Source organism: Schistocerca serialis, chromosome 2 (assembly GCF_023864345.2).
Source record: "Schistocerca serialis cubense isolate TAMUIC-IGC-003099 chromosome 2, iqSchSeri2.2, whole genome shotgun sequence".
NCBI lineage: Eukaryota > Metazoa > Arthropoda > Insecta > Orthoptera > Acrididae > Schistocerca > Schistocerca serialis.
In genome coordinates this window covers 436496861-436509462 of record NC_064639.1, presented here as the reverse complement: position 1 = coordinate 436509462, position 12602 = coordinate 436496861, and the positions used below count along the sequence as shown (strand labels likewise).

Sequence of the window (12602 nt, the reverse complement as noted above, 5' to 3'; positions counted from 1 at the left end):
CAGTCATCACGAGGCAGAGAAAATCCCTGACCCCGCCGGGAATCGTAGGTTTTTAACAGACTCAAGCCTCGAACCTTTAATGCAACTTAGGAGTCGGCATTCGTCTTCCAAAATATTAAAAATACTCCGTACACCTAAGACTGCCCCAACCTCCCCGTCACCCCCCCCCCCTTTCCCACACACACACAAACTATTGCATGGGCGCCCTTGAGCGGATAACATCCTTCATAGAACAGAACGACCAAGTCGTGTAACTAACGCACAGTCTTATTTCTTCTGAGAATGTCAGCGTGATAGCGGCGCGTGAAATCGGTCTAGGGGAGGGGTGGCCGTGCATGTAAGCAGGCAGGCTGTCAGAACGTGACGCTGCACACGTTGCAGGCGTGTTCAGGCCGCGGGTGATGAAACAGCTTGCAATGTTCCAGCTCCGTCCTTCATCTCTCTCTTTTCCGGAAAGGAAGTATGGAAGAGTATATTAGCGACAGACAACATCTTTCACTAATGTCGTCATCACGGAGACTTGTAGGAAAATGAGGGCGACAGCCTGGAATTCAGGAGCAGGTGCGTTACTATATAGAAAATGTGCCAAGTCCAAAGTTCTTTCGTGCCTACCCTGGCTACACAAAACGAAGAGATTGATCATTTTCAAAGGTTGGTTTAAGAATCTTTTGCAGACGAGGTATTTAATCCGCCGTCTTTTCGATTTGTTAGAAATACTTTCACAAGGTTCGCGATATTTGTAAGACACTGCAGAGAAGCATGTTGTACACTTCCTGTTCTTCTTCCTCTTGTCAGGGATGTTTATCCCCTCGTTCCTTGCAATAATAAAAGATTCTCTGTATCAGCCTCACTATTCCATTAGTTTTCAGAATAAGGCAACGTGTGATGCCGAATGTCAGCAAATGCCCTAAACAATTTCTCAAATAAAAGAGACACACTAGTAATTCCGGTAGTAGTATTAGCAGTATTAGTAGCTCTCTTCATCCGTAGACCACGTTTACAAAGAATTTTACATGTCGTGGTATTACAATTTAAGAACAACAAAAATAACATAATTCGTATTATACAGGCCTTTTACATACTTACAGGTCTAGTTTGACAAGCGTGTGATAGATAATCGGCCGCTGCCTTGAAGTAGGAAGCATCTGGCATTCGCCTGATACAATTAGGGAACCACGGAAAACCGAAATCAGGATGATCGAATAAAGACAGGAGCTACTGCCGTCCCGAATGCAAGGCTAATCTGTTTAAAAAAGTGCTACATCATTTGGTTTATCCCTCATCTACAATATTGTTTCGCAAATAAGTTATTTGTGAGGCAATACTGACCCTACGACTTATCTTAGAAAATACATTAAGGAAACGCAAACCTACGTTTCTGGCATTTGTAGACTTAGAGAAAGCTTTTGACAATGTTGACTGGAATACTCTCAAATTCTGAAGGTGGTAGGGGTAAATACAGGGAGCGAAAGGCTATCTACAATTTGTACAGAAACCAGATGGCAGTTATAACAGTCGAGGGACATGAAAAGGAAGCAGTGGGTGGGAAGGGAGTGAGACAGTGCTGTAGCCTCTACCCGATCTTATTCAATCTGTATATTGAGCAAGCAGTAAAGGAAACAAAAGAAAAATTCGGAGTAGGTATTAAAATCCATGGAAAAGAAATAAAAACTTTGAGATTCGCCGATGACATTGTAATTCTGTCAGAGACAGCAAAGGACTTGGAAGAGTAGTTGAACGGAATGGACAGTGTCTTGAAAGGAGGATATAAGATGAACATCAACAAAAGCAAAACGAGGATAATGGAATGTAGTCGAATTAAGTCGGGTGATGCTGAGGGAATTAGATTAGGAAATGAGACACTTAAAGTAGTAAAGGAGTTTTGCTATTTGGGGAGCAAAATAACTGATGATGGTCGAAGTAGAGAGGACATAAGATATAGACTGGCAATGGCAAGGGAAGCGTTTCTGAAGAAGAGAAATTTGTTAACATCGAGTATAGATTTAAGTATCAGGAAGTCGTTTCTGAAAGTATTCGTATGGAGTGTATGAAGTGAAACATGGACGATAAATAGTTTGGACAAGAAGAGAATAGAAGCTTTCGAAATGTGGTGCTACAGAAGAATGCTGAAGATTAGATGGGTAGATCACATAACTAATGAGGAGGTATTGAATAGAATTGCGGAGAAGAGGAGTTTGTGGCACACCTTGACTAGAAGAAGGGATCAGTTGGTAGGACATATTCTGAGGCATCAAGGGATCACCAATTTAGTATTGGAGGGCAGCGTGGAGGGTAAAAATCATAGAGGGAGACCAAGAGATGAATACACTAAGCAGATTCAGTAGGTACTGGGAGATGAAGAAGCTTGCACAGGATAGAGTAGCATGGAGAGCTGCATCAAACCAGTCTCAGGACTGAAGACCACAACAACAACAACAATATTGTAAAATGATAGTACTAAACTGCTCATTCATTTCTCACTCCTAGTCACTTCACACACTGCTCACACTATACAATCATTATTTCATTCTGTGATACTACACACACTATGAGCTAGCGTCAGAATCATAGCGCCGATGTTTGGTTTCCATTTTGTGTACGGTACCGCAAATTCCTATTTGTTACCCTGAAAAAACTAAGTCAGCATCCCTCTATAAGGAGAGAAATGTTGAGATCAGAAGGAGAATAAGGTGTTGGTATTATACATTGCCTAGCTTTGGGTGTAAAGTTTTCCAGATAAGAAACGAAAGAATATAAAGGGAAAAAAGACAGCATCAAAGTGTTATGCGAAATGATAGATGTTTTAGTATCGTTATCACTATTACTGGTACGTTTTTTTTACCAAACCCTTGCTTGCTCTGTGTTATCTGAGTAATCCTATGCGGGATAGAATAAACCAATATTGCTTAACAAGTACTTTTTAACTACCTCAACGAATGTAGGCATAGACGGTGACGTGTGACTATTTCGTGTTCTTCGCAGATGAATGACAGCATATTAAACGAGAATTAAAATTCTTCTGTACTGCACACTGCCTTCTTTAAAACGTTTTCGGTAAGATGTAACTGACAGTATTCCTTAAGAACTGGCTGACATCAGAAAATCAGATTTTCTTGTGTAAATGGTAATTATTCCGAGAGAAGGGAATAAAGTTTGAAAGTGTTTGGCCTATGAAGTATTATAGGAACTTTTTATATTTACTGCTGTAAGACTGTGGATTTCAACTACGCGCAAATGCCAATAACAAAATGTCCCCGCACAGGCTATTTCTTTGAACTCCCGCGGCGATCGATTGCTCACACACCACACCCTCTGACGTCACGGGTTTCTGCGCAGCTATAACTGCGCGCAGCGCCGGCCGTTTGCCCCTGATCGCCCTTGACGACTTGACTCATTCGAGAGCGGGAGTTCGCAGGAAGAGGTATAGTGTCAGTGTTCGGTTCTTCTAATTGTTAACAGGTAAGATAATTGAAGGCCAACACGTCTGAAACTTCTTTGTTATAAGTGAATATCACCTTATTCCTCCCACGAATATGCGGGAATATTGGATCGGAAAGAAGTAGTTCGTTGGTTCAGTACCGGCAGCAGGAAACTGACATCTAGTAGTTTCGTCATCCTCCCAAATTGTAAAGTTTTCCTCCACCAAAATACCGGTGCTGTGTGTTGTTAAACAAATGTAAAACATAATTGTATTTACTGTCTAAAGAGGCTTTGACCTTCAATGACCTTCAGTTTTGTCAGTGTTCGATACATGTCGTGTTCGGAACAAGCGGTGTACTACGTGGCTACAGTAAATGATTTGAACAACAAAATAATAGGTAACATTCGTTTTAATGTTAGAAGAAACAGGGGAACTTGGCTCTGAACTGTCTCTGTAGCTTTACTCAGTCTTTTTGCGTGATAAATAGTATCCAATGCACTAACGTATAGCGACCCCCTGCCGTGCGGGAGCGATAAAAAAAAAAAAAAAAGAGTTTCTACAGTACCAGTAATACCACTAGACTTCCCAGTCAATCAGTTACCTTATCCCACAACCAGCTTCTTCACCGATGCTTTTAATAGTATTTTGAGCAATAATATTTTATATGTATTTACATATCTATAAATACTGTAAAAGTTTTGTGTATGTTTATGGCTGCATAAAAGTCGTTAAAGTAATTTTTATTTTCTGGTTTTCATAGAAAAATGTCTAAGATCGGTATCAACGGTTTTGGCCGTATTGGACGTCTGGTGCTGCGAGCAGCGCTTGACAAGGGTGCCCAGGTGAGTTGTTACAGCCATTGTGTGAGGGAAATTGTTATTGTGACAAACCTATTTAAACAGAAAAAATTGAAATAAATTGCAGGTCGTGGCTGTTAATGATCCATTCATTGGGCTAGATTACATGGTTTATCTCTTTAAATACGATTCAACCCATGGAAAGTTCAAGGGCGAAGTGAAGGCAGATGGTGATAGTCTTGTTGTTAATGGTGAGTAACTCATGTTATAGTAAAATACTGTCATGTAGTGGTTTAGGATGATGATCATGTAGCAGAGTAGTCTGTTGTAATATTGTATGTATGTCAAAGTATAAATTTCATTACAGGCCACAAGATTGCAGTGTTCTCTGAACGGGACCCAAAGAATATTCCCTGGGGAAAAGCAGGTGCTGAATATATTGTAGAGTCCACTGGAGTCTTCACCACAATTGAGAAGGCCTCGGTAATTAACCAAACTGTTTTGTTTGCGGGATTACTGCATGGTTAATTGTTACACTGACTATCCACAGATTTACACAATGGCATTGTGCTGATTGATAAGTTAAACTTCAGTTAATGCAGTTTTCATCTAAACATTATTCATCTTTGGTTGTTGATCATAAGATATCCTCTCACAGAACAAATTAAAAGGATTCGTCTGAAGGCTCTGTGGTATTTAGTTTCATGGCACCATTGCCTAGGTTAGCTATTTTTGTACTTTACTAATGTTACTTCCTCAATCATTTGATGTATAGAACTAATTTGCACTGATATTAAATTGGTGAGAGGATGTTATCAGGTCACTGTGAGCTGCATACTAATACCTTAGTTTTCTTCTGTATAATGTTGAAACCTTTTACAGGCTCACTTGGAAGGAGGTGCAAAGAAGGTTGTAATTTCTGCTCCAAGTGCAGATGCCCCAATGTATGTTGTTGGTGTAAATTTGGAAGCATATGACCCAAGTGCTAAGGTTGTTTCAAATGCTTCCTGCACTACAAATTGCCTGGCACCACTGGCAAAAGTTATCCATGACAATTTTGAAATTGTTGAAGGTCTGATGACAACAGTGCATGCTGTTACTGCTACACAGAAGACTGTGGATGGTCCATCTGGAAAGGTAAATATGTTCAAACTGTGGTTGTAATAATTCTAAATATTTCTGGTGCAGATTTCATTATTAGGTGTGGGGTACACAATTTAACAAAATATTGTTTTTAGTTGTGGCGTGATGGACGTGGTGCTGGCCAGAACATTATTCCAGCATCAACTGGAGCTGCAAAAGCTGTTGGAAAAGTCATTCCTTCGTTGAATGGGAAACTCACTGGAATGGCTTTCAGAGTCCCAGTGCCAAATGTTTCAGTTGTTGACCTCACGGTCAGGTAAGAGGTTACTTAAAACACAGTCATGACCATGACCATCTGTCAACATTACTCTGTGACCTTCATTTGACCCAGTGGTAGATGTAAGGGGATTACAGGTGCAGTTACGTTGAAGGTTTTATTTGGTCAGCTGTTATTCCACATGTGAAATGTTCTCTAAAATCCCGTAACACAAGACACTAATGATTTTTAGCATTAGAATCCTTGGTATTACCAGAAAATATAAAGGCATAATGATGATGCCAATCATTACTCGAGTTCCATGGCCTCGAGGTATCTGTATTGCCTCTTGTGAAACTGTGTAGTCTATATAAAAGGCGAGAGGATAAGGTGATCATAGTATGTGGAGCAGAGAACAGCCTTGCTAGACAGCAATTACAATGTTAGGGAGTAACTGGGTGGAATAGGAGTAGAAACTCTGGGTTAACACTGCTGTTAGCCATGTGAAGTCAGTTGTGCAGGCTGCTGGCGGCTGAAATGAAACCTCAAATGAGTGTTGTGCAGGTTTCCACAATTGGGAGATGGAGGATGATTTTTGCCTGTTAGAAATATTTAGAGATCTCTGAAATGATATCCTGTACCTGTCTAAACACTACATAACCAAAAGGCTGGGGAAATTAAATGTACGGGTCTTAAAAAGAAAATTTTCAAAGCAACACTGTAGACATAGTTGATTTTCATTCAAAAGTAATGACCAGAGGCCTGAGCACAACTATCCCACTGGTTTCAAGAGCTGAAGGATCCCCTGTTCCTCAACTGTGTTGGAAGTTGCAGGGTGACAGGTGCACAATGTATGATGGATGCACAGGATGTTTCTTTACTCACATGATTCTGACTTCAGAAAACAGTGAGCATCACTGTGCCTGCTGAAGACACAGCTTTGAATTTTTCAGGGGTAGGTGATATGTGCTTCCATTGCCTAGATGCTCACTGTTTCTCAAAGTGGCACGTGCAAATTTAAACAGGTTTGGTTCCTGCAATGTCATACCTTTTATTTGAACTTTTATTTTGCACTCTAGCATCTTATTCATGTAGAACTAGTATGAGGAAAGGGTGTTTGTGTTTTTGTAGATACAACACACTCAAACATTGGATCTAATAAATTTTGAGATCTGTGTGTAAAAATGTGTGCTTGTGAATGTGCATGTGTCAGAAATCTATATACAAAACAGATTTAAAGTTGTTTTGAATATAGTGAAATAAGAAGACATTCAACCACACAAGATATCATTAATTTAAATGGTAGAGCTTTAAATAGTGTCACAGGTAAGACATATTTAATAATCATTCCTTGGATGTTTTAGAAAATATAGGGATGAGTAGTTAAAGAGAAATCAAAGCACTGTTAAAGAAATTTTCATAAAATGAAACTGTATGGTAGTCTCACTAACTTATCCTTGTAAATTAAAAAATTGTGTTCTGTCAAAAATAAGAGCTCATCTGAATTTGGTGTTTCCATCAGAATACTAAATGCTTGTTCCTATGTAATAAGCACCGTCTTTTCTGAAATATGTAATGCATCATTAACTCACAGCATTTTTTCCAGATACATTGAAATATGCTATTATTAAACTTTTCTTTAAGAAAACTGATCAATGTTAACTACTGAACCATTTCAGTACTGACATGTACCCAAATTTTTGAAGTTACATATTCTACAATATTCTCATGTGTGCAGCAATAATAATTCTCAGTAAATCAGTTTGAATTCCTGAAGAGTTGCTCATCTGAGAATGCCATTTAAATGTTCTCATCAAGTAAACAAAACATTAAATAACAAAAGTGCCAACACAATGGAAAATCCACGATGAAATGTAGCAATATTATGGAAGGTAGTTGCTACTCGCTATATAGTGGAGATGCCAGGTCACAGATAGGCACAACAAAAAGATGTCAAAGTGAGCTTTCGGTCAACAAGGCCTATCAATAACGTTTAGATTCACAAAGATTTGACCTTACATCCTCTGATGTTCATAAAGTATATGACATTCTCCCATCTATTGTACGAGGGTGGTTTGAAAAGTTCTCAGAATCACCACGAAAGGTCAGCACTAGCACGAGTTGTTAACATGATAGTCGTTGGACTGTTGCCTGTAAACACGTGCCACGTCAGTGCTGTTGGAAGAGAGCTGTGGCGGTAATGTCACTCTATTGTTCCCGCAAAGTGATTTGTGAAGATTGAAAATATAGATTTGAGCAAAAGGTATGAAGGCAAAGGACACTTGTGGCAATTTCCAGAATGAGCTTAGGTGATCCGTGCAGTGGCTCACCAAAATTACACTACTCCAGAAATCATTGCAAAAGTGCACAAAATGGTCATGGAGGATTTCTGATTGAAAGAGCATGAAATTGCTCATGCTTGCCAGATGTCGCCTGGAAGGGTGTATCACAGTTTAACTGAAGAATTAGAAATGAATAAATTATCTGCAAGATGAGTGCTAAGACTCTTGATGCTGGATCATAAACACGTGAGAATGGGCATATTGGAACAATGTGTGGCCTGTTTTAGGAGAAATGAAAGATTTTTTTGCACTGGCTTGTGACCACAGATGAAATTGAGACAAAAGTCAAAGCAGTGGAAACCTGCTGATTCTCTGCCACCAAAGAAAGCAAAGAATTCCTTTGGTGATAAGGTCATTGCATCTGTGTTCTCAGATGCGAAGGGGATTCTGTTTGTAGATTATCTCCCCACTAAGTCAACAATTACTGGAGAATACTATGATAACCTCCTGGACAAATGGCAACAAAAGATATGCAAAAAATGGGCCATGTTTGGCATGGAAGTCATCTTCCATCAAGATCATGTGCATGTGTACCATGCTGTCACCCACCTGATATGGCTCCATCAGACTTCCATCTCTTCCCAAAACTGAAAATTTTTCTTGATGGACAAAGATTCACTTAAAACGAAGAATTGAAGCCAGCGTTGACAACTATTTTGCAGGCCTGGAGGAAACTAATTTTCAAGATGGGATAAAGGCACTGGAACATTGCTGGACCAAGTGCATTAATCTACAAGGAGACTACATTGAAAAATAAAATTTCAGTGATGTAAATATTATTTTTTTTTCTATTCTGTTCCGAAACTTTTCAAACTTCCCTCGTACGCAAAAGTTATTCTTTCTGCAGGTGATACTAGCATTGTTGTTGAGATATATATATATCTCACCAATTAGTAGTAGTGTGTGTTGAATAAGTAGGATGAAAACTTCAAAATATGTGTCGATCCTGACAAGAAATTAAACTGGATAAAGTGCAGCTTAGTTCATCTGGATTTGCACTTGAAATCATTGCAAATCTTGGAGAGACAAATCAGTAAGTTGATAAATTTTGCATATTTTCAAAAAAACTTGCTAGTTTTTGGAATAATCCTTTCTTGAACTAGTGAAAAAACTCTCTATGGTTTCCCATTCGCAACTCCTCTTTCATAGAAAAGTTTAATGTGTAGAATGTGGTGGGTAGGAATCACAACTACATTTTTAACAAAAAAGAAAAGCTGGTAAATGATTGGCATATTTACTTACAACCATAAAAGATAAAGCTGCTTGAGGATGAAGTATTGCAAGTTAGCTTTTCCAGTACAAGCTGTAAACTAATGATTTATTTATTTAGGTTGGGCAAGGGTGCCAGCTACGATGATATCAAGGCCAAGGTGAAGGAAGCTGCTGAAGGTCCTTTGAAAGGAATCTTGGCATATACTGAGGATGATGTTGTCTCTTCAGATTTCATTGGTGATTGCCATTCTTCAATCTTTGATGCTAAGGCAGGCATCCCACTCAACAATAACTTTGTTAAGCTTGTTTCTTGGTAAGTACAATGCAGTTTTGGTAATGATTTATTTGGTTTAGTACCTAAATCTGTAAAAGTATTCAGTTTTAGAAACTGGTGGTGAGTAAGTTAGTTACAACCATCTTTTGGCTAATGGTGTGGTTTCCTTTGTTATAAGAATACCAGAACACTAATGCTTGTCTGTGTATCATTCTAGCATTATTTCTTTGATTTCAGGTATGACAATGAATTTGGTTACTCAAACCGTGTTGTGGACCTGATAAAGTTCATGCAGTCAAAGGACTAAATTGTTCCATGTGCTACAGCTCATAATGTTGGTGTGATCAGCAGTCCTATGACCCCCCACAAAACTGAATGTGTCAGATCAGTATTGCAGTGATCAGTGGTGTTATTCCATAATTGTGACTGATTCATGGCAGTGTTTCTGCTTAATGGCTAGGCTCTAGGAATTTGATAGAAAGATGAAAAATATTGATTTAGAATTAATATAATCAAAAGCTTTGTTAAATTGTAAACATACTCATTGAACCTAGTCATGAGTCTTCAGTTCTGAAGTTGAATAAATGCCGGTGATATTGCTGTTGATATTCTCTTTGCTGACAGTTTCCCATTCTCCTTATTTTGATGTTACGAAAAGTATTGGACATGACTTGTTAATGCAATATGTGATGATGAAAATTCTGTTCAGACTATATGGAGGGAGCAGTTACTGTCATGTTTTGCCTTTCTCTATTATAGAGCTGAAAGTGATTAATTTTGTTTGAAAGAAATACTTATTACCTTTATTACCAATTCTATGTCGTTCACCAGCCACAGCTAGACAGACAGCGTCAACATACAACATTATCAAAATACATGAATACAACTGTACTATGGTAGTAATTTAATAGATTACAATATCACAACTATAAAATAGATAAAAGTATATAATGAAATTAAATACAACGGTTGCTGTTGGAGTCATGGAACTGAGCTGCAGCTCAGGTAAACACTATGCTATTACTAGAGAAGAATTCTTCAATATTGTAGAAGGGTTGCTCTTTTAGCTAACACAAAATAGTAGTTTCAAACTGCTCGCATGGTAAAGACTGAATGTGATCAGGTAGAGCATTAAACAATTTTAGGGCCACCATTGGGAAGCCGTTTTGTGTCTTTGCTAATTGACACCTTGGCATGTCGATACCGTCTTTGTGAATGCTGTATTCATGAACTTCATTTCTCTTTCTGTAAATATCATGGTTTCTCTTTATGTGGAAGAGGCAGTTCAATATATACTGGCCGTAAACAGTCAGAACTCCTAACCTGGTGAAAATTTGTTTACAGTGGTCTGTTTTTTTTTTTTTTTTGCTTGAAGTAATGATCCTCGTTGCTTTCTTTTGCAGTAGAAGCACATTCTTGCAACTTGCAGAATGGCCCCATAACAGCAGCCCATAATTGATGTCGCTGTGGAACACTGCATAGTACACAGTTAGAAGGTACTGTTCTGGTACCATACTTTTCATTTTGCTCAAGAGGTACAGGACCCATGAAAGTTTGGAATATACATGTTTGGTGTGCTGTTACCAGGTTAATTTGTTGTCAATGAGAAAGCCCGAAAGTTTAACATCTGCTGTGTTACCCAGTGCTCCAGTACTGCTGAGGCTGCATATCATCCTGAGTTTTTTCATTTTGTTCATGATAAACCAGGCCTTAGCTTCATTGAACAAGACTTCTGCTTGTTTGACTGCCTGTTCAAAATTCTCTCCTTTTGAGAACAAGGTTGTATCATCTGCAAACTGCAAGGTGTGCCCATTGGAGCCTATGTCATTTATGAAGATAAGGAACAACAAGGGCCCTATTACCGATCACTGTGGCACACCATGCTGTAGCTACTCACCTGAATCACTTAGTGCCACCAAGTGGAGTAGCTATTACCAGCAATGTTACTGATCTGTACACTGTTGCACCTGCATGGTTTGCTTTATTTGGAAGACTGTAGACACACCAAGATTAGGTTATGCAAAGTGTGGCAAAATTTTGCTCGGTTTAAAATAGGCTATAAATCTTGTAATACATATGATTGTTTCTGATTTCAGTTTAAGTGGCTCAGATATATAACTAAAAGTATAATGTACGCAACATAAGCTATGTCCAAAAATGTATTAGTTAATATACTTTGATATGTAAGAAGCAACTGTTGTGAGAACTTGGACAGTGAAAGCTTATACAAACTAGAAACAGTTTGTACTTTTATAAAGGTCAAATTTCTGTATTCTTTGGAGTAATAATTGAACAATTTTGTCCTTAAGGGTTAAGAAAAAAAAATGGAAGGATGTGCACAAATATAGGTTATGGTACATCAAAAATACCAAGAAACACTCCAGTTGGAGAAAATACTGTCATTTTACAGAGGACATTTACACCCTGCACATTAAATGGTTGTCTGAATAACTTACACAGATGGAGATCACGGCTTCTGCACTTGATTTTTTTGTGATCTCTGGCTACCTGGTTTGTTGTGTTCAAGTATGTGTAGCATCTTGCTTCCCTAGTTGGCTCTTCATTTTGAGTAATCTTGTCTAGTTTCTTTCTGGGGATGTCTCCTATAGTGTAGAGATAGGCAAATGGAGTCCTTAAAAGGACTTTTAGCTTCTACATATGGTTTCGAAAGTGAAAGGCCCAGTGCACAGGAAATGCAATTTCCCTTCATTTGATTTAGGCACAATAGTCTTGAACAGTGTGTATGATTTTTATTGCAGCTCTGTCAAGTAGGCTATAGAATGTTGACTTATTTTAGTATCACCTAACTGTTTGGTCTATGGCATCCACTCCTCCATTAATGGAATTTTAGGTTTATGTGGTTTTCTTTATTGGTGCAGTGATTTCTACAGCTGCATCAAGATATGTAGAAAACATCAACAGATTTTTATTCAGTTTTCCTTTGTGACACGAGAACTGTTAACTGAAGGCTGCTTAATCAACAGAGTTGTGAATGCAAATTTGAAGGAATACAGCTCCCTGTATGTTTTCATCCAAGTTCTTGAATGTTTGTTCTCCTGAATTTGTGTATCGCAGCCAAGGTAAGTTTTAATTTGCATACATTGTTAATAAATTCCAGGAAAGTACATAGATGGTCAGATGTGATGTATTTCCATCAGTCTCAGATATCGGTAACCTTGTTCACAGGCAGGTCTGTTTTTCTTTCCGAAATACACTG

At 38.5% G+C, this 12602-nt stretch overlaps 1 protein-coding gene across 1 annotated transcript; it reads left to right on the top strand.

Annotated features, from left to right (window-relative positions):
• The first annotated feature begins 382 nt into the window (after positions 1–382).
• LOC126457301 (glyceraldehyde-3-phosphate dehydrogenase) lies at positions 383–9991 on the top strand. The gene is made up of 9 exons (XM_050093484.1): positions 383–561; positions 3263–3459; positions 4182–4263; positions 4346–4469; positions 4586–4701; positions 5101–5355; positions 5457–5617; positions 9230–9424; positions 9623–9991. Exons 3-9 carry the CDS (start codon positions 4186–4188, stop codon positions 9690–9692), a joined length of 999 nt encoding a protein of 332 aa, XP_049949441.1. The 5' UTR covers positions 383–561; positions 3263–3459; positions 4182–4185; the 3' UTR covers positions 9693–9991.
• Positions 9992–12602: the final 2611 nt, after the last annotated feature.

Coding starts and splice junctions, on each gene's coding strand:
- LOC126457301 (XM_050093484.1), top strand. CDS start 4,186: ATGTCTAAGATCGGTATCAACGGTTTTGGCCGTATTGGACGTCTGGTG. Junction 4,264..4,345: donor CGCTTGACAAGGGTGCCCAG/GTGAGTTGTTAC, acceptor AATAAATTGCAG/GTCGTGGCTGTTAATGATCC. Junction 9,425..9,622: donor TTTGTTAAGCTTGTTTCTTG/GTAAGTACAATG, acceptor CTTTGATTTCAG/GTATGACAATGAATTTGGTT.